Source organism: Condylura cristata, unplaced genomic scaffold (assembly GCF_000260355.1).
Source record: "Condylura cristata isolate star-nosed mole 26May11 unplaced genomic scaffold, ConCri1.0 scaffold00010, whole genome shotgun sequence".
NCBI lineage: Eukaryota > Metazoa > Chordata > Mammalia > Eulipotyphla > Talpidae > Condylura > Condylura cristata.
The window spans coordinates 9780673-9804108 of NW_004567111.1; the positions used below are offsets into that span (position 1 = coordinate 9780673).

Genomic DNA, 23436 nt, shown 5'->3' on the forward strand with positions numbered 1-23436 from the left:
GTCCTTTTTTAAAAAAGAAAAATATTAAAAGTTCAGCACTTCTCTTTTCTGTTGCTTTGCATTAATGGTATTTTCTGGCTATTTACTGAATGAGATATTTTGTAGTAAACGCTAACTTTTCTTAAGTACAGTGATAGTGTCAAGTGAGGAGTCTTATCACAACTGGGAAATCAGGAGATGGATAATAGCTCAGCTCATGTGCAAATAGTAAGCAAGCTAATGCACTTGCTTGCCACACTTTGCATTTTAGCACATGTCTGTAGCTATTTTCTGTAGTCTTGAAATGCACAATTACTGGTTCAACATTTTAAAAAGAGAGCAAATGTTTGAAAATACATCAGGAAATTTTGCCAGAAGAAAATGATTAATGATTCTTTAAGGTTTTCCATGAAGTAATTAACAGCTTTATTAGAGATATTCCTGAAGCAGGCGTGTGCTTTACAGTGTAGCTAAATCCACTAGGCAGAAAGATGAGGGAACAGGGTCACAATACTGAAAATGCCTTTAGAATATAATACAGTACAGATCAGATGCTACCAAAATAATTCAGCTGTATGTTGTTAGTTTACATTGGATAGAATGATCAAGCTCCTTCAATAAAATTGCATGAATTGTTTTTTCACAATTTAATTTAAAAGACTTTCAGTAGTTTCTTTCTATAGCTTGCAAAAATGGAAGAATCTCTTGAAAATGCATGCATGTTACTTGCCATTGAGTTTTTGGATAGATTCAATGTGATTCTAACTCAGGTAGTTTAAATAATTGGAACTGTCTTCATTGTCCTGCAAATGTACTTTGATTTTGAAACTCTTTTTCTGTCCTGAAGAAAGGATAGGGGTTGGAATTGAGGATAACAAAATTAGAGATAACCCCTTCTGCACAGTCACTCTGTGATCTTCACATTTGCAGGCTTAATATGTTAGAATTTAAGAAGGTTTAAGAAAGATTCAAAGAAGACATTTTCAGAGTATTCCAGTGTTGATTTTTAGATACTCTGACATTCCAACTTGGCCTCTAAGAAGTTAGTGTGGCATATCTTTGCATAAATATGGTCGTTACATTCAGAAAGAATCCTATTCCAGGTTTATGGAGAGAGGGGAGAAATCTAGACTCCTGGAAGACTGCTCTGGGGAGGGGCAGCTGAGTTCAGTTACCAGAGCCCAGGCAGAACCATCACCACGCCCAGCAGCATCAGTGCCATAGATTCAGACCCTGCTGGGCATCCTGCTCCAGTTGTGCCCAGAGTACTGCCACCATCTGTTTGATGGATGTGCTTGACATCACTGAAGTTCAGCTCCTCTGGCATCCCTGCAGAGGCAAATAAGAAAAATACAGGATGATGCATGAACACCTCACTGTGATACATCTAGACCAGCTCTGAAACTCAAAAGTTTGGACATCATGGTTTTCTCTAGCATTCTCCACGTGTCCACGTAACTCTAAATGATTAATGTGACACTGTGACTTCTTTTCTTAAATCGGGGGGAGTGCAGGTCCTTGAGTGGGAGTTCTCGGAAATATTATGAGTAAAGTCTCAAGCTTTTCAGATTTTTAGAGCATTTGGATGATTTGCTAATGTCACTGATTTTTTTTAAGACAGTTAATTAAAGTTTCCTGAAATATGGCATTGTTTTTCCCAGAGATATAACAATAGTAGTAAATATGTGACACCTTTACTCATGAAAATAAAACATTAAGGGAAATAATGACATAGGATATTGTTTAAAAAGCAGAATTCCTCTACTTCATATTTTATGTTAGACTAAACTATGTGTGGAATTATTGGCAATATATCAATGAATGACAACAAATACTAAATTTTATCTTTATGCACACAGCAATAAGTGAGGATGCTTGTGGTGATATCTCCCTATAGGTCAAACAGTGTATAAAGAGTGTACACTAGAGATTGAAATTAGGGATAAATATTTGACTTCATGGGGGGGAAAAACGGCAAAACAGGTCAAGTTGTTGATGAAGGCTGAGTCATAATCTGGTTGCTACTTGTTTTGTGTTCTAAAACCAAATTGTCCAGAGACTGATTCTAAAATGATACGGGATGAAATGACCATTTTGTAGAGAAGCTTACCTGACTGTGCTACCTCTAAGGAATGACTGGCTGGTTTATTATCCAGGGCCTCCAATGGCATACTCTGAGACCATGGCCCATGGAACCTCTCCTGGCACGCCACTATCATTCACAATTAACAAGTTTAAATTCAGTGCTACTGTGGCCACAAATATTGACATGGTAATTACAGTGGGACTGAAAAAAAGGGTTCATATAAGGAAAAGTCAATATTTATGTAATTAGGTCAATACGTATATATAATTCAGAAGGTAAGCTCGACCGCGTTCGGGCATGAGCACATTAAAACGAAGCACATCTCTCCTGATTTGACATATTGATTTTACAGTGTGTGATCGTGCATTATTATTCATTGTTTGGGTACTTGTTTTGCCCTTCTGTGTCATTAGGCAAGATGAATAAACTAGTGATTCATTTTTTTATAGGGACTGGAGTAGAGTGTGAATATTTTAGTCATGCTTTTATACTTCTTTTTATGCTAGGGTTTAACGAGGAGCTATGAGGACTCTAGGCAATGAAAAAAAAAATTTTTTTTCCAAGATAACTACATAAATTTGAGCTGAAAGGGATTTACTTTTCCTTTTTTAAGCACTGTGAAGAGGTGCCTGGACTGGCTTAACTGAATAACTCCTTTATAGGCCTTTCTGAACTGGTGTTCCCTCATTCATTCCTGAGCCAGGCCAGGCACTCGTCTGGGTTCATGGGATACCAAGGTGAGTGACAATATGTCAGCAGAAGAAATCTGTTCCATCTTGTGCCTGGAAATCAGACCATGTCAGGAAGAATGTCTCACTTCCATCAAACACAATTTTAACATCTGAGGTAAAGCTGTGACTAATCAGTGCAGTGATTGTACAGACAATGGCCCCTGGACATAAGAATTCAGTGAATTAAAGGGCCCTCAAGAGCTTGGCAGTCAGTTTCAGTTTTGGATGAAATCGCAACCTGGTCTTGACATCCATTAGGACACCTTAGAATACTGAGAAAATCCACAATTATTTGGTGCAATGATTGTTTCCTTAAAGCAATTCAATTAACTAAGCCTGTAAATTATCCCAAAGCTTAACCAAAGACCATAGAAGGAAAATTAGTTTGGGGACTTATTGCATTAATAAATTAAACAAAAACGCAGTACTTTTCGAATTTCTTTGTACACATAACAGCAACGGGCAATGATGCCGACAAATTCCTATTTTTGCCCTTTGTAGTTTATGGTCTGGTGGGAGAAGCCAGATAGTCATGCTATTACAAAAATTAATGTAATATTAAAATTTGGGCACATGCCTGATGGCCCTCGGAAGTATGTAAAAGGATGTAACTTGATCAGCAAAGACTCCATCAGGCAGAAGTTTTTCCCGCCTAATTATTTTTCCAGAAATGCAGTAACTTTTACATACACACACGCACACACTCACAACATTGTATCATTCTGCGTCTTATGCATTTTTCATCTTGATTGTAATCTCCACCATAGATTCACCCTTCCGCGATCACAGTACTCCATATGCTCTTCCTGACCCAGTTTTGATTCCCGTTCCCCTCTCTACCATCAAAGAATGTCTCTGGCTTATAGCCGTTTCTTGATTTTCATATTACTTTATTACAATATATATATTTTTTCTGAATACTTACACTCCTGCTATTAGTGAAACCATCTGGTATTTTCCTTTTTCTTTCTGCCTGCCTGTTTTTATAGACAGAGGGCACTGGACAATTAAGTGACATCTAAGTAGTAGACCCAGGAGTCAGATCGAGAAGTCCAGCCGCCCTGCCTAGACTCTGACCACTGTACTGATTCTACGCACTAGCAGAGCCCTGAGGAATCAGTATTTAAGGGAGGGACACAGAAGTTCAATTTTTCTGTCAAGAGAGTACACTAAGAACAGGGCCTCCCTGGTGGCTTAGGGGTCAAGTCTCAGTCATCACCTCTAAGGCTTGAGTTCAGTCCTCAGCTCACTCTGTGACACAGTAGACCTCTCCTGTCTCTCCACTGCTCCCCTCAGCAGTGTATTCCAGTTCACCTGCCTGTTCTGCTCCCCACTCCACCTCTGGTCTACCCAAGTTCCACACCAGTTCTACACAACAACAAAAGTGCTCTAAGTATCTTTTCTCCTGTCTTAGTCTGAGTTGTCTGACTATATGCTAGCTGCTATATCTGTGGATTCATAGGTCAACTGAAACTACTCAGTTAAAATGTAGGTGGGTGAGGGAATGAATGGTGTTGAATCTGGAAGGCTTGCAGCATTCTGCCTTGTGCATTCTGCGTTTTGTCTTGATGCAGGGGAGTTTGGATATTTTATGTACCCACATAGTTTAAGAATTCTCTAAGTTTTACCAAGCTACAAAGACAGTTTAAAGAAAATTTGCTCTCTACTTTTTTTTTTTTCAAAGACTTATTTATTTATGCATACAAAACTGGGGTGCAGGACAGAGGACTCACCAGCATCAGAGGAGGTAGCAGAATAGGCAGATCTATGACATATACTCCTGAGGGGAGCAGCAGACAGGTCAGGGGAGGTCTGCTGCACCATGTGGGTCACCCTCAGGGTTGGGGATCGGGCCACGGCACACTTGCAGTGCTGCACTTTAACCCATTGCACCACCAGGGAGGGCCCTGTTCTCTACTTTTCTTTTTTTTTTTTTAAGATTTATTTATTCATACAGAACTGGGGTACAAGCCAGAGGTGCAAGGGCGGTGAGAGGCTTCACCAGAGACAGAGTGGGGAGCAGAACAGGCAGATCAACAAAGTACACTGCTGAGGGGAGCAGTGGGTGGGCCAGGAGATGTCTGCCGCGCCATGTGGTCACCTCCAGGGCAGGGATCGAATTTGCACTGAAGTGGCTGGGGCTGGTTTGCAGTGCTGCCTCCTAACTTGCTGAACCACCAGGAAGGGCCTGCTCTCTGCTTTTAATAAAGAACATTGCAAGACAGTAATCTACTTATTGAATCCCTGCTCTTCCCAAGTTGACATAAGCTGTATCTGTACTAGGCGCTTACATTACATGTTTTTTTTTTTTGTTGTTGTTGTTGTTTTGACTTTTTTGAATCTGGAAAAAAAGATACCCCCAGGTGTCTTTCATCTATATTGAAGGTAGAAGACAGATTGAAAAGAGCAGGACTATAGGTCATGATTTGAATTCAATGAAATCAAAATAATTAGCCTTAGATGTGATTTGTTTTCAAGACAGTTATAATCATGGCACATCAAAACTTGCCTAGGACATAGTATCTTTTCATGAATATCACTGCCTGGGGAACTCGAATAATTTGCCTTCACAACAGAAGGATGAGTTTGGTAGGATTATTTTCTCGCATTCTACAGATTAGGAACAGCTGCAGAAGTAATTTGCTCAAGGTAAAGTGGATGTGGCTGAAGCCCAGGTGTGTCCCGGTCAAATGCGGTTCTCTTTGATTCTACGTTTCTTGCCACTGCACAATCAAATCAAAGCATTGGCACTGGCATGGCCTCTGGCTCTGCCCTAGTCTGGCTGTTTGATTTTAGACATGACTTTAAAATGAGAGTGCTTTCGGTGAGAGAGGAGAGCTAGTCCAAGTGCTGACTATTAAATTTTTGAAAAAAATTATAGATTTTTATCTAGCAGCATTATCTAACAGTTCATGGTATCAATGACTTAAGCAAGCAAATAAAACATATATGTTGCCACTTTCACTTATGTGCAGGTTGAGAAACACATATAGAATTTTTGGCTGAATCTATAAAATATAGTATTAAGTTTCAACATTTTGATAAAAAGAACTCTTTACAATCCGGACCACCATTCCACACGGACCACCATTCCAGAATAACATGGGGCAGAGATAGCCAAGTAGATGAAACATAGCTGTGTATATGGCAGCAAAAGTGATATGTCTTAAACATAGTTTTTACAACCTGTATGAACACCTGAGATGTCCTCACAGAAAACTGATAAAAAGAAATAATTTAATATCAGTAAGAAAAATATAGAACTTTTAATGTTTCTATGTAAGAATACATATAAATGTTGAGCCAAGATGAAGCCATAATTACCTACTGTTCAGTTGACAAAGGCAGAGCAGAGAGGCGATGATAGTCTTGGCAAGGATACAACCCTTTATTAAGGAAGTTTGCCAGAATATATCAAGTGTTTAAAATGCTTATTTACCTAGACCTAAAACTTAATTTCTAATAACCAATAATTTGGGAATAATTAACATACCATACACATTTACTCACAAAAGCGCCAGTCTGTGCATTGTTAGGAAAAAATTAAGTGCATTTACTTTTTTAAAAAAAGACTCAAAAACAATAGCTTTTGGTATAGAAAAGTGTTTCAATGTCATTTTATGATATAACATCTAAATTCTTTGAATTGTGATAATCTGCCTTTTTGTGAGTAGTAATACCTCATTCATTTCTGTATTTACCTAGTAAGCATTTAGTAATAATCATGTGGATGAAAAAGTTTATAAACTTAATATAGAATAGTGAAAAATTCATTATATTGTATGTTTCTTTCTCACCCCCTCCCAAATTATTTGGGATATAGTTGACATAAAACTCTATAGATTTAAAATTTCAACACACCGATCTTAAATATTTACATACTGCAAAATGACTATCATAGCTATCTAACACCTTTATCCTATCACATAGTTTTTTTGTGGCATAGCACTTTTAACATCCAATGTCTTACTGATTTTCAAGCATAAAATATAGCATTATTAACAATAATTACTATGCTGAATATTAGATCCGCAGAATTTATTTATCTTGGAATTGGAAGTTTTACCGTTTTACCAATATCCCTGTAACCCACTGCCGTCTTCCAGTCCCTAGTAACCATCACGGTACTGTTTCTAGAAGTTAGGCTTTTTTCTTCTTTGATTACACATATAAGATATTTCCCTGTCTGACTTCACTTAGTATAATGCTCGGAAGGTTCATCCAAATTGTGGCAAGTAGTAGGATTTTTCTTCTTTCTCATGCCTGAATACATGTGTGTGTGTAATCTTTCTCCATTGGTGGATGCTTAAGCTGTTTTCATCTCTGTGCTCTTGTGAATAATGATGCAGTGGAGATGGGGGTAGAGTGATGTCTGTGCCATCTTGTGTTCATTTCCTTTGGCTGTATACCCAAATTTGGAATTGCTGAATCATATGCAATGGGAAAACTTTCATTTTGAGGAAATTAACTTAGCAAGTACTTGCTCAATAAAATTGTTATGGATCTTATGTTAAATAAAAACCGTCAGTTGTTATGAATTCTTACATAAATAAACTTTTTTGGTCAGTGGACAAACATTTCATGGATAGCATGAAATGTATAAGTATTGATAAGTATTGGATGGATATTAGAGAACATAACAAATTTGAGATAGTTTAGCATAACAGTTTGGCTTAGTCGATCACTTATACAAATTGGCAGTCATCTCTTATCTCCTAGAAAATGTTTCTTAGGTTTGTCTAGTGTGTGGAGTTACTTAACTCATATGTCCTGAACATAGCATGAATTTTCTAATGTTCCCAGGGGACTCCATGTAATCTGATAAGAAAATCATGGTAACATATGTCACAGAGAGGTGTCTTGTAATTCCATAGCCTCATGACCCAAGTTGAAAGTCATCTCTTATGTTCAGTTTGACTTTTAAGACTCGTACTAATAAATGGGGCAGTTCTCCAAGTAGTATATTCCATTTTCCATAGGACAGGGGCCTTGGACTTAATTTAAGGGCCTCTGTTCATTCTTGCAATGAGTAGTCTGGCCTTTTTGCCGAATTTGTAAGAATAATGGAGTAATTCTAATTGTTAATAAGTTAAATAATGGATCAGAAATTAACTGGAGATTCTGACTATAAACCAAAGCTTAATTAAAGTAGTGTGATTTATTGTGATATTTCAGTTCTGGGTAATGTTGGGGATCATTATTACCTATTTGTTACTGTATCAAATGAATTATTGGGGGCTCTCCAATAATTAATGATAATTTTTTTCAAGAGAATTTGTAGCACAGAGGGAATATTGTTTTGATCCTTTGCCAGTTCCTGACGCTGTATTTTATTCTATAATGATCATCTGGGTTTTTTCTCATAAATTTGCCTCATAGTTTTTTTTTGAAGACTTTAGAGAGGAATCACACACAATCCTCATATTGAAAATACCAAATTATTTTAAGTAAATTTATGGTAATAGAATTTTATAAGGTCATTGTTACATTTTTAGAAATATAAGTCTCTTTTTACCCTATTTTTTTCCCTCCACTGTCTTTTAAGGTGCACATTCTATTTTCGCAATTAAAGTAGTGATTAAGTCCTCATTTATTAAAGTGACAAGCTAATACTTTTACCATCTTTTGGAAAATACAAAAACATAGAAATACTATCCCTGTTTATATGATTCCAGTATAATATTTTATAATCCATCTCTGGGTACATCATGTCATTTTCATATCATGCAGTGTTTAAATTTAGGTAGATTTTTACCACTCTGCTTTTCATTTCTTGTTGCATCTCAGAACGACCACCTGTTGAGTCTTTATCCTTCCTGAATGCATCAATTAGCAGTTATGTCTTTGTGTGCCCTCCAGAGAAAATGTTCACTCTTTTTTGATTACAGTAATTTTATTTTTCTTCATTCTTGAGAGGTATTTCTCTACTGGACATAGGGCTCTAGGTTAAAGGTATTTTTATTCACGGTATTGATAACATCCTTCAATTCTAATGTTGCTCTAGAAAGAACGATTCTCAGGCTACCATAACTCCACTGAAAGTAACTTGCTTTTCCCTTTGTAGGATATTTGAATTTGGTAATCAGTAGTTCACCATTTTTTATCTTTATTGGGATCTATATATTGTTGAATGAGTATTTGAGTCTTCATCAGTTTGAGAAAACTAACAAACATTATCGCTTTAACATTATTATTATCTCTTATTCTGCAACCTCAAGGAAGTACACATTAGATGTCATGTTATCCTTCATGCTCTTGACATCTGCTCTTGCATATTTCCCATCCTATTGACTTCTGTCTGCATTTGGAGTAATTTCTAAGTGTATCTCATAGCTCACTTTCCCCAGTTGCTATAAAACATGGTTTTTAGTCTTAAAACTTTTATTATTTGACTTTTTATGAAGTTCTATGGTTAGTTGTCAAAAATTGGAAAATAAAATGAATTACATTTATAATTTGCTGAGTTGAAGTCTAACCAAGCCTATGTGCTTTTTGGATGATGTGAGAGGTAATCTCAAAAAAAAAAAAAGCTTTGAGTATCTTTGTTTTTTTCATACATGAATTACGCTTGTACAAGGGAACTATTCAACTAGTATAACATTGCTTGAGATATATGCCTGGCAAGATTTCATTAAAAAGATGTAATAGCTGTGTAGTATTGTGTATCTATATCTATCCAAATGTATATCTAGATCTCTCTATATACACCTATCTATCTAGAGAGAGATAGATAAGGTTCATCTTTATCCATACATCCATTGATGGATATTTAGATTGTTTCCAAATCATGGCTATTGCAAATAATGCCACAAAGGACATAGGGTTGCGTATCTCTTTGGATACATTTATGAATTTTCTCAGGAAAAAAAATGGTCAAAAAGGAATGGTTGGTTTGTATGGTACTTCTAGTTTCAGGTTTTGTTTTTAAACCTCATACTCTTTTCTATAGTGGCTACTTATCAGTTTACATTCCCACTAACAGTGTAGATGATTTTTTTTTTATCCACATCTTTGTCAATACTAGTTACTTGCATTTTGATAACAGCCATTCATAAAGGGTATGTCTGATATTAGTACAGAGTTCACTCTTGTTTTGGCATTTAACTGTCCAATTATTTTAAGTATTAATGCTTAACAGATCTATGATAGCAAGACCTCAAAACCCTAATTATCTTACTCCTTGGATTGTCCTATTTCAAGCTGGAGCATAATTCAATTTTTAAAAATGGGAGGCACTCGTACGTTTATTGAAAAAAAAAATTTTTTTCCAAAAAAAGTTTTCTTTATGTTTTGGTAAATTTACTGGGTTGAGGTACTACTGACTTGTACTGTATATCCCTCAGAGATACAGTCACACCACACCCCACACCCGTTGCCAGGATGCAGTCTCCCGCCACAGTCTCTTGGTGTGTATATATATATATACACATATATGGTTTCACTCATGGGTGGGATATAGATGAACAAAAAGTGGGTCAGACAAAACCAACCCTCGAAATATAACTGTTATATATATATGTGTGTGTGTGTATATATGTGTGTGTGTGTATATATATGTGTGTGTGTATATATATGTGTGTGTGTGTATATGTGTGTGTGTGTGTGTGTGTAGGTGGGGTGGGGAGAAGGTGATCCAGTAGGAACCTACTTTCTAGGATGTAACCCAAGAAAAGCAATGTCCTTCCCTTACCAAATAAAAGCTCTTGGTCTTCTGATGCCATGGATTAAGCGATCAAGTTAGAGTTCAATAAACAAAGTATCACTCATTAACACACTGCCAGAACATATCAGCTCCTGTGGGGACACAGCCATGGGAGCCAGCTCACTGGGGAGTTAGTAACAAGCCACAGGTAGGAACAGCCGTTTTGCTTTGCTGGGCCCTTGAGCTTTGGGCCAGGCTCACAATTCCTTCATGCATCCATTAATGGACAACTTATTTTCATTTCTTGGCTATATATTTATGCTGCAATGAACATAACATGGAGTGCATATTACACACACACACATATAAATTTTGGGAGTTTTTCTTCAGATAAATATGTAGAAAATCCAGTGAAGCACTGCATAAGGTAGCAGTTCTATTTTAAATGCTTTGGGTGACACTCGCTATTTTCTCCTTACTGGCTGCACCCAGTTCCACTCTCATCAGCGGATCACTCTGCATCCTCGCCAACACACGTGGTTATCGTTGGCATAGCCATTCTAATACGTGTGAGATATATTATTGTGGTTTTGATTCCATTTCCCTGGATGACTAATAGCATTGACTATCTTTTCTTGTACTTGTTGACCATTTAAGTATTCTTAGATATTGAAAAATATTTTTGCATTTTTGCCCACTTTTAAAAATTGAGTACATTGGTTCCTAAGACCCCCTATGACACAGAAGTGTATAGTGCATGTTATACTCAATGTTACCCCACGTCACCTTCATACAGGAGCCCACAGTCTTCCAACACAGTCTACTGTGCACCCTTCACCCCACATACCCTTCCTGGTAGCCTCAGTTCTGCAATCAGATTTCTATGTTTGTTACTTGTTTGGTTTTGTCTGAAGTATTTTGTTTCCCTGTATTTTCATGTAAGTGAAACTATCTGGTATTTGTCATTTTCTTCTGACTTCTTTTGCTTAGCATCATCCCTCTTTTATGCATATTGAGCCAAAAGATAGACGTCTTTTTTTTTTTTTAATAACTGAGTAGAATCCTATTGTGTTTGTGGCACTGTCTTAATCCACTCAACTATCCTATTAAAGTAACAATAAAAATAAAGCTATAAATATGCCTGTATACATGACAGTGATAGTCTATGGCATCAAAGAAAAACTTTTGAAGCATCACTTTGCCCTCAAAAGACGACTAGATTATTTTTTAAAAAATTTATGTATGCTAAAAGAAATGACTAGTTGAACTATGTAGGTGGAATAAAGTTAGTGAACGTATAATAAAGGGCCCTATTTTTAACACTTCATAAACATGTCTAAATGTACTATTAAAGAATATATATAAATGTGCAAGAAATGAACCCCAAGTGGAAGAGTGAGATGAAGGTTACACTTGTAACTGAAGTAGATACAGACACCTAGGGTACTGTATATAAAGGTGTTTGTTGAAAACAATAATCACAAAATGATCAATTTTGGGGGTTTACATTTAAGATATAATTAAAATATTTGTGTTTGTGAGGAAGTAAGAAATATTAACTGATTTTTTGTTTTGCCAAGGCAATTAATATAGTTTTTAAAGATTTATTTATTTATGCATACATAACTGGGGTACAGGCCAGAGGTGCAGGGGGTGAGAGGCTTCACCAGAGACAGCATGGGGAGCAGAACAGACAGATTGATGAAGTTCACTGCTGAGGGGAGCAGCGGGCGGGTCAGGAAAGGTCTGCTGCGCCATGTGGGTCACCTCTGGGGTGGGGATGGAACCCATGCTGAAGTGGCTTTAGCTTCTTAGTGATGTGCTTTAACCGCTTCACCAGCAGGGAGGGCCTGACAATTATGTATTTTGATGTGTTAAAAATTCAAGGCTACACACTTCAAGAATTATTGAAAATATACATTCCTAATCTACTGAGGGAAATCTATTAATCTGTTAATGAAAACTACTATATAGCAGCAAAGAACATACACAAACAAAATGGCTGGTAAACAGCACAAAGTCAGATATTCGAAACAGGCAGGAGGTGATATAATTGAGGGTGGTTGGGCAACCTATCATCTTGAAAGAAACTTAGTAAATATTTTCAGTATCTGGCAACAGCAGCTCTGTCCTGACTGAGGCTACTCTAGGTCGGCTGCATGTTGTAATTTACATTGGTTCTCTACTCCTGCTTTGGATGGCAACTATAAAAAAAAAAAGAAGCAACATTAATTATTACTTTACATATGTCTCAGGAGTGCATCACTTAAATTAACACATGTATATACTACTTTAAACTTACAACTCAAAGTAATGACAATCCCTTATATGAAGATTACTAAACGTGCTGAGCAGTATTCCACTTTTGCCAAGAAATGGATTAGTGAAATATGATGATTCTTCTCTACTAATAAACGATAGTGTAAAACAAACTGCTGCCTTACAGAAGGATGATTGAATGACCATTAGAGGACAGGAAGGCAATCCGTTTTGCTCTAGCATTGCTTAATCCAAGGTGCATATGCTGTAGAAACTTGTAAAGTTTACTTATTGTGTCTGAAAAAGGCCAAGCTGCCTATGGAACTATGGGTAATTGGCAACTTAAGGATTGCTATCATTCCGAGGCTTTTAATTCTTTAATTTGTTTGTTGGATCCATGTTACATACACTGTATCGGTTTTGGTTAAATGGATGGAATTTTCAATTACTTACATTTGCTAAAAATTAGCTGCAGCAAGTAAATTGTGAACATTCATGAGGCGAGAACTTTTCTCCTAACACAACGTGAAAATTAACTTCTGACAAAATTTGTCTGTTTTACTTCAGTAAGTGAAGAATATTAAGCAGCTAATCCTCAGAGCCTAAAAATTGTTAAAATGTCTAAGCATGTTGTGCAAGAGAGATTGTGAAGCCTATTATATTTACTAAGTAGAAATTAATGATCTTCACTTGCATATCTGATTCATCAAGTCTATTATAAATCAATACATTGGATATTTCAAAGTATACTTTGTACAATTGATTTTTAAGGACTTCTATCAGCCTGAGACTATCAAAATGAAATATAAATACAAGGGACTATCCATCACTTCATCCCACAGAAGAATATCAATGCTATTATGGGATATCTACAAAAGACAGCAAACTTCAGGACAGGTAGTTAGGTTGTAGGGATGGCTCTTGGCTTGCCCTCTTGGGTTCTCAATTGGAGGTTTGCATTCAGATGGGATTGTGTAACATTCTAAAATATATTGTTTGCTGTCCTTTGGGTTGACTAGACATTATGAAAATAACAGGTGCATGTGTGAAGAGGGAATGCTTACATATTGAAAACACGGAAATTATGTGGATACTGAAAATTACAGGATCACCTTTCTTGACCCAGTATGGAAATTTTTGCATTATTCCATTATATCTCATTGCATTATTCCATTATATCTCATGGAGTAAAAATCATCCACACTCCTTCTCTCTCAAACCCATAGCTCATTGTTGCTCCATTAGCTCATTCCTTGTCACATATGATAATAAAATGCATAGTTTTCTGTAAATATAGAAAATACAGACATATACAAAAATGTCCATTCTTTCTGTCCTTGTCTCTATCCATTGTCCAATTATAAACACTGGTGTGCTTTTTATGCTGGATTTATCTATACTTTCTGCTTGTCATTATTGCCTAGCTTAAGAATATTTTTCAAGTTTCTATATATTTTGGCTGACATAATGTCTCAGTCCTTATATTGATATAATTCACTTAATTTTTTTTTTGATTTAGCCGTTCTTTTTTTAAATTCACTTAATTTTAAGCTCCTGAATGTCTAATTATATATAGTCCTTCAAAATGATAGTAATACAAAAATACTTCACTATTTCTTTATCAGATTTATTCACATGGAGATACACAGATGTTAGAATTAAACTAGACGGTACAAAGTATGGTAGAAAGAAACTGGGGTCAATTTCTAGAACACTTAGAAAATTTATATAGTTGCTGCAATTCGGTTTCTTCATCGATAACATTTGCATGATAATATAGACTTTCCCAGGATATATAAGAAAATTAAATAAAATCATAAATATGAAAAAAATTAAATCTTTACACAGAAATATGGTTATTATTTTAATGGTAGTGGTGGAAACGGGCGAAATGAGTCAAAAGTTTTCTTCTGGGTAGTAGGTAATAGTCAGGAATAGCCTTCCTGTGTTCTGAATCCTGGTCTGGGGTCTCACAGCCTTACAATAAACAATCTGCTCTAATAAAATGCAAATCTAATGATAGGTGACATAAATAGGGACCCAATAATTTGGAGGGAGTTATCTCTACCATCAAAGAATTGTTGTAAGGATAATTCAGTTACTCCCCTATCTACCATTCACCTGTCTAAATTTATTTCAGTATCAAAGTTTAGCAGAAACAATCATTTAGATTCCATAGCTGGCATTTGACTAACATTGTATCAATCTATTTCTATGATTCTTGTCCTCTATAAACATTAGCCGCATACAAAAATCAAATCAATACAACTTAACTCTACAATTTTTTTGCTAAAGACAGCTGCCCATCTTGTTCCTAGAGGTTTTCTAAAAGTTTAATTTGTAGACACACTTAAAATTCACAACATAATCGAGAGGAAGTTCGAGATTTCCCATAACCCCGTGTCCCACATGATATAGCTAACGCCTCCCATTATCAGCATTGCTCCACAGCAGGCATGCCATTTTATGGGGATAAGCCTGCTTTGACACAGCTTCATCACCAAAAGTCCTTAGTTTACTTCTGGATTCACTGTTGGTGTAAAACTTTCACTGAGTTTGGACAAAGGTATAATGACATAAATCCATCAAAATGTCTTGAGAATAGTTTCACTTCCTTAGAAATCCTCACTACTCTGCCTGCTTATTAATCCCTACCCTGCATACTGCTGGAAACCACTGATCTTTTTATTGTCTCCAGTTTGGGCCCTTTCAGAATGTCATATAGTTGGAATCATACAAAAGTAGCATTTTCAGATTGGCTTTTTTTTTTTCCCCACGAACTAGTATACAATTAAAGACCTTCTTTTCATGACCTGAATGCTCATTTCTACTTTAGGATTGGAGACTCTTCCATTACCAGTTTATCCATCCACCTGGTGAAGGTTGTTTGTTCCCAGGCTCTGGCAATCACCAATGAAGAAACATATTAATGAGGTTTTTTGTGAACCTAAATTTTCAATTCTTTTGGTAAAGAACAATGAACATTATGCTAGATATTATGGTAAGGGTTGGAAGGAAACTTACAAAAACTGCCTTCCAAAATAGTAGTTCATTTCCCATTCCTACCAGCAATATATGAGGGTTCCTGTTGCTCTGTACAATATTTGGTGTTCATGCTATGCTCTGAACCTTTCTAAGAGATATGTAGTTGTGTCTTATTTTAATTTTTTTTAAAATTACATTTGTTTGTAATTGAGGCAATGTTTCTATAACCCCAGCAGGTATTCACTACCCTGGTATACCCACTACCAAATTCCCATATTCCAACATCATGATTCATTGTAGTCTCCTCTTTGTTCTTACTTCTTCCCCAACCCTTTCTCCCACTTGGTGCTTGACTTCTGTAGTCAGTTGTGGAGTTAGTTTTTCAGCTTGTCTTTATCTGACTCTTAAACGTGTAAAATATGTGGCATGTATGGAGAAACCATCTGGTATTTATCTCTTGCTTTCTGACTTACTTCACTTGGCATTATCCCTTCCAGCACCATCCACATTGCCACAGATGACATGAATTTATCTTCTATGATTGCTGAGTATATATACTGTGTGTATGTATACCTTATCTTTTTGTTCCACTCAAATGTTTTGGAGAACATAGTTTGTTTCCATAATTGAGCTAGAGTATTGATAAACAACACTGCAAGAAGCATGTGAGCACATGTTTTGAGATAGTTCAGAGGTAGTGTCACTGGTTTGAATGGGCGATCAATTTTGAGTATTTTGAAATGACTCCATACTGTTTTCCATAAAGCAGGACCCATGTGCTCCCCACCAGCAGTGTAGGAGGGTTCTCTTGTTTCCTCCTCCTCATCAGCATTTGTTGTTTCTAGCCTTATCTTGAGATGAGAAATTCTCACAGATGTGACATTGTATCTCATTGCAGCCTTGATTTACAGTTCTCCAATAAGTGACAATGAACATTTTTTGGTTTTCTTTTTGTTGTTGTTAAATATTTAATTATGCATACAGAACTGGGGTACAGGCCAGAGGTGCAGGGGCAGCAAGAGGATTCACAAGAGTCAGAGTGGGGAGCAGAACAGGCAGAACAATGAATTACATTGCTGAGGGGAGCAGCCGGTGAGTTAGGAGAGGTCTGCCGCGCCATGTGGGTCACCTCTGGGGTGGGATTGAGCTTACACTGAAGTGGCTGTTGCCAGCTTGTAGCGCTGTGCCTTAACCTGTTGTGCCACCAAGGGGGGCCAATGGTGTGTTTGTAATCTGAATATTTTCTTTGAAAAAGTGGCCACTAAGTTTTTCTGCCCTTATTTTGATTGACTCTTTTGTTTTGTTTTTGTAGAATTTTATGAGAACTTTTTATTTCTTTGATACCAGATTTACGCCTAGGTATTTTTGTTGTTGGTGGTGGTGTAATTGTGAACGGGATCAAGTTCTTAATTTCCTCTTCTCCCATCCCATTGTTTTGCTGCTAGGAAGACAGTGAGTTTTGAGGGTGTTTTTGCCCCATCACAACATTGTACATTGAACTGTTCTGATTAGTTTTTCTATGGAATATGGAGAGTTCTCTATTGTGTCATCTGAAAATCATGGTAGCTTTACTTTTTCAATTTAGATATCCCTTTTCTTTTATGTTTCCCACAGGTTCTATACATTTGTTTTTCATTTGTATGTATAGTTAAAAAAATATTTCCTTAAACATCCTTGTACTTTTTATTCCTTTCTTTTGTCTAATTACTCAACCTAGAACTTCCAGTACTATGTGGAGTAGTAGTAGTGAGAGTGAACATCCTTGTCTTGTATCAGATCTCAGTGGAAAAGCTTTCATTTTTTTTTAAACCATCGAGAATGTTAGTTTTAGGTCTATTTTAATGTTTTTTATGTTAAGGTTGTGTCTTTCTATCCCCTGTTTCTACAGACTTTTCATTGGAAATAGATTTTCCTGATGATAGATGATGTGGGACATCTTTTCATGTATTTATTTGCTAACTACATATTTTGGGGGAATGTCTATTAAGATCTTTGCCCTAGTTTTAAATCACATTTTTCATTTTCAATTTTACAAGTCTATGGTATATTTTAGATAAGTTTTTTATCAGATGTTTCTTTTGAGAATATTTTGTTCCGATTCATGGCTTGTCTTTTTATACTTTTGATATAATCTTTTGCAAAACTGAAGTTTTAATTAATTTTTAATGACAATGCAATACAGTAGGTTCCTAGAAGTTACTCATCTTCTCACTGTAAGAGGTTTTTTAATTTTAATGAAAATCAGCTTATCAATTATTTCTCACCAGGATTGTGTTGTTGGTGCTGTATCTAAAAAGTCATTATTTCCTTCCCCCCTTTTTTAAGATAAAGAAACTATTTAAGTGAAAAATATAGTTTTCTTTTTTTCAATATAGACTGAGTGGGAGCATTTCTATGTCAATTGCAGACACAATGTGTTCAGGGATTGGAGGATGTTACATGTGGAACATGAGTAAATAGGAAACAATGAGAATGATTCTTCAGGAACATCTTCAAGTGGGATTACATTATCACATTCCCTCTGATGCGGGGCTGAATTTGAACCATATGGTTTTTACTCCAGTGATTAACTTGTTATGAGAGGAAATGGTGACAATGAACATATTAAAGAAAAAACTTTCAAATGGATAGTATATATCCCTCCTTCAAAAATTTGTACATTTATTTTCTAAAACTTTCTTGGCTGTGTAAAGCAAAATATTTACGAGTTATCTAAATATTAGGTAAGTCAAATTTATTGCATGAAGACAGTTGCTTAAAACCAGATGGTACACATTAGGCACATGATAAACGTCTCAAATTCTCACTAATATTAGCTTGTTTATGGGATACTGAAGAGTGACAAACTGACAATATGTGGGATGCTGTTAATCTATTCTTAACACATTCACTAGTTCATAAAGAGGAGTATGCAGAGGATGCTAGGGAGGTGCTCAGAAATCATTACAGCACGGGGATTCAATTACATTAAGGACCGAATAAATCCCATACGCAGCACCAAATTTATCACCCAAACAAAAATCTATACTTTATTAAATTACTGTCTGGAGACAGTCACTGTCTTCCTAAGTAATATGGTTCCCGAATCTTGTCTTGCTCATGGCCAATTTTAAATGGAAAGACTTTTTTGTTTGTTTGTTTCCCCAATTAAAAACCAAAAAAACAAAAAAATAAAACTGTTCTTAATTACACTGTTAAGTATGTGTAATTGGATGACTACATACACTATGATTTAAAGATAAAAACAAATTTACAAGTTCAGGCCAAACTATGATGAAATGAACAACATCAAATTTATCATTAAATTAATGTGATCATTTGATTCTCCAAATTAAGTCTCTGCTTTATGTGAATAGGTACAGAGAGAATGATGGTTAATTTTATGTCTCAGTTGGACTAGGGAACAATGTATCCCAACATTTAGTCAAGTATTGTTTTGATATTTATGTTAGGGTATTTTCAGATGAGGTTAACACTTAAAGTGGTAGACTTTTACTCAGGTAGTTGGGCCTCACCTAAACAGCTGAAACCCTGATTTAAAAAAAAAAAAAAAAAAAGTCTGATCCTCTCTTGAGTAAAAGAGAATTTTTCCTTTCTGTTTTTGAATTGGGACAGTGGCTTTTTCCTGCCTTCACGCTGGAACATAAATATTGACTGTTTCTCAATATCAAGTGTGCCATCCTGAAAGCTAAATTTGTATAGATTCTTCTGGCTCATAGACCTTCAGATTCAAAGTAGAAACAACATGGGTTCTCCCACTTGCCAAGTCATTATATGCTCTGGGGACTTGTCACTATGATCATGTGAGCCAAATCCTTATAATATTGGTTGTTTCTCTGGAGATGCAGTGATATAGGTTCTTACGAGTTGAGCACGCCCATTCTTCTGTGGATTATATGATGGTTTGATTCATGTAATTGATTTGCAATGAGATGCAGTTTGGGACTATAGCTTCACACCTACATACATGTATATATCACACTGCACTTACCATCTAAGTCTGACCATTCACTACTCTCTACCCCTCCCTCCACTGACCCCTTTCCCCGTGATAACCACTGTTACTTGTCAGTCTAAGAGTTGTTATTCTGATGTTTATTTCACTTCCCTTATTTCCTTATATCCCTCTCACAAGAAAAACATCTGGGTATTTGCCTTTGTCTCTCTTCCTGGGAATATTCTTACCATGAAACATGAAAACATTTGGTCTTCACCTTAATGGGTGAGAGGCATTTAAATTTTTAACTTTGTTTCTTTATTATTCATTAGAGCTGGACACATAGGTAGTACTACTTTTTTATATGATTCTAAACCCAAATGTGGATATTGATATTGGTGGTTTATATTGGCTTACTAAGCAGTTTTCCAAATGACCCAGGTTAAACTCAGAAAGTGACATGTTAACATCAATTATCTTTCAGACACAAACTATATAGGTTGATAACTGATACTACATTGGGAACTTTGCACTGTTCTCCATATTCCTATGTGAGAAATACTGTAGTGAAGAAGGGTTGAAATGTGTACCATAGAATCAGATCAACCCTAGAGTCAATCTTAAATCATCTGTTTATTATCCACGAATACTTGAGAAATTGGACTACACAGCATTTTTTATGGTCCTTGGCACTTGGTAATCAATAAAAAATATTAGTATTTATAAATGATGAAGAATTCTAAATTTATGACTATGGAGATTTTCAAAATCCACTGCCTTTTCTTGCCAGCTCTCTACTGTGGGAGACCTGATCTGTGCTGTATCATTCAATGACTAACTAAAAGCCAGCTCTGAGTGCTCAAAAAAACACTAGGAGATGAGGAGCCCTGGGAAACTGTATTCAGCCCCTGTTTTCAAACTTAATCACACACTAGCATTTTCCAGAACATACCACACTCCAGATCAGGCCTTGGCACTAGGAATGTTGGTTTCATTGGCTTGAATGGTCCTTATATTGAGCATTTTAAAACCATATTTTTGTGTGTGTGGCATACCACACTAATTAAAACAAACCAACTCTTGGATTCTGACAACAGAAGGGTGGGTACCAGAGAGGAAGGGAGATGATCCACTGTGGCAAACAGGTAAAGGGGGTGGGGTCAAAAACATGGTGGAAAGAAACTAGACTTCTTGTGATCCTAAGGAGTATGTAGATAGCACATTATAATTCAGTACAGTGAAACTCACCCAGTGTTACCTCAATGAAAGCAACAAGGAAAAATAGAAAAGAAATAAAAGGATGCAGATAGGCATGGGGAGACACTGTGCATTGAGTTCTTTACCTCATTCTTTTAAATAATACATGGAGGTATATCAGATGTTCAGAATTTTTATTTCCCCCCCTTAGGATCAATTTAAGGAAACACTAGACTTGGTGGAATAACTTAGGTAGTTACAATATATTGATGTGGGGTCATATTATGGGTGAGTGCTGGAAAGTTTCCCATGCCCTCTTTGACAAATAGGCACCAAGGGCATTCAGGAATGTCCAGGGTTTACCCATTGGGATTTCGTTTCAAAGCTTTTGTGGATGATGTAAGATAAAATTAAGTGACTTGGTTAGGATTGCAAGATATTGTTAAATACACTGAGCACATGACTGGATTTGTTTTTGCTCTACTAATTATAATGTGGGTGTCAAATTGTTGATTTAATTCTATTTTATTGTATGTTTACTTCTGGAAAAACCCAGCCATATTTGAGGTGCTTTGGAAGTGTCTATATCAGGTATAAAAATTAATATCTCATATTTTAGTATTATAGGTGAGTTGCCATGCCAACCTATAACAAGGGGATTTTATATCAGTGTTTTACAAACCTAACTATATGGTAAAGTTGAAATAAAAACCTACGAATTGAAAGCAATAGGAAATCTCATTAAAATTACAACTTGTGTCACACTACATCTTTATATAACTTTAAAATCTTAGCTTTACTGGTAGGAAATTTAATGAGAAGAGTTTAGGTGAACTCAACATAAACTGTTTTTATTTCCAGCATGTAATAATCAGATTGCTTTTTTTCTTACAAAAAGTTAATTTTGAATAGACTACACAGATTTTGGGTCAGAGAGGGTGTACAATAGATCTGTTATCATTTAGAAAACTTGGACTTGTATCTATTGGATAATTCCTTATTCCAGTGTGACCATAGTGCTATTGATATCATTGAAAAGTGCTAATTAAGTAGTTTGAAGTATGAGAAAAATATCATTTAAGGGGTAATTATATTTGGCTTATTTTATCAAATTGTAAATTTTAATGTTCATTTCCAAATCATAAATATGGCTCAAAGTTAGGAACTGCCAGGTAGTCAATCTGCAAGAGCCAGTTAACTTTCCATCCTCACTTTAATAAGATTAAATATTAAATAAAACATTGCTCCACATGATAAAACCCCACCCAGTATTGCTGAGAAGTGGAAGACAGTATCCCAGTCAGTCGATTGTACACCATTGCAGTTTCTAGAGATGCAGTTGCCTTTATCATGTTCTAAACATATAGTATAGTCTGTACAGGATTTTGGTCCAAATTTGTATTTTTCAAAACACATCATACAATGTGTTTTATAAAAAGCCATAAAACTTTACTATATGGATCACACAGTATTCAACTTTAGCAGGAGGGAAATAATAGTTGTTCTGGTTATTGAATGGTTATTTCAATAATTTTTCATTAAAATTTCTTATAGGAGGCTAAGGAAGCCTGTGGAACACTTGTCTTCAATTGTTAACTTCAATTGTTAACAACTGTTTTGATGGCAAAACAGCATACACAGAAAGAAAAAAAAATGATTCAAATAATTTCCTCCAAGTTGTATCTTTGAGCAGCACTGACATAGCGAATATAAAAATTTGAGGAACACTCAAGTGTTCCAGAGACCAGAATTCCCACCTTTCTTGGAATTCACTAGGCACTTACAGGTGTAAATATTTCAATTCAGTAAATATTTGTTGGCTTTCCACATAGCTCCAGGAACTGTACTCAGTATTTTTCCTGCTAATAACTGATCAGAATATTGCAAAATACCAAGTTAGTGTACTTGGAAGTCAAAGATAATTAACTAGTTGTTTATTTCCTGTTGTGAACTGAATCCAAGTCACGATTCACTGGAGTGAACCTAAGTCTTTATTTAAACGAGTAAAATCAGGGACTAAGTATGTGCACAGAGAGACAAACACACAAACTTCCCTAGTAAAAATAAAAATGCAAAAGGATTTGTTAAGGAAATATATTTGTAGGTTTATGTTGGGGTTGACTTTGGCTAAGCCCTCTGCCAGATTTCCGTTATATCTATTTTTAAAAGACTTTCACACTCTGTATTTGTGGACCCTGGTTTATTTCCATGGGCTTATTTTATGTAGTAAGTTTTAACTAGAATATTCTAAATATATAGAGAGCACTGAAGGGGAGGCTTTGTGTTGGTAATTGAATGACTCTGAGCACAGAGTAGGTTCCCAAAGTAGAGGGTTCATATTATACACACACACATGCACACACACATACATACACACATGTATAATATTATGATATAAGTATAGAACATATAACTGCATATATGTATATCGTAACCATGTTGTAGATGACTGTTCTAGCAGCAGTATTTATTTCTTTATATATTTTTTACATTCTTCATTTTGTACATTTTTCTATCTCGGTTGTAATTCCCATGGATTTCCCACCACCACTTCACCCATGTGCCATCACCATAGTCCCATGTGTTCTTACCACCCCCATTTTTATCTTGTTCCCCTCTC

At 35.9% G+C, this 23436-nt stretch overlaps 1 protein-coding gene across 1 annotated transcript in view; it reads right to left on the bottom strand.

Moving 5' to 3' along the window:
* Nucleotides 1-386: 386 nt before the first annotated feature.
* GPC5 (glypican 5) overlaps nt 387-23436 on the bottom strand; it is a 1027138-nt gene continuing 1004088 nt past the window's right edge. Inside the window, exon 8 of the mRNA XM_004680070.2 lies at nt 387-1308. Coding sequence (XP_004680127.1) covers nt 1151-1308 — 158 coding nt within the window. The 3' untranslated portion in view covers nt 387-1150. The remainder of the gene's footprint in view (nt 1309-23436) is intronic.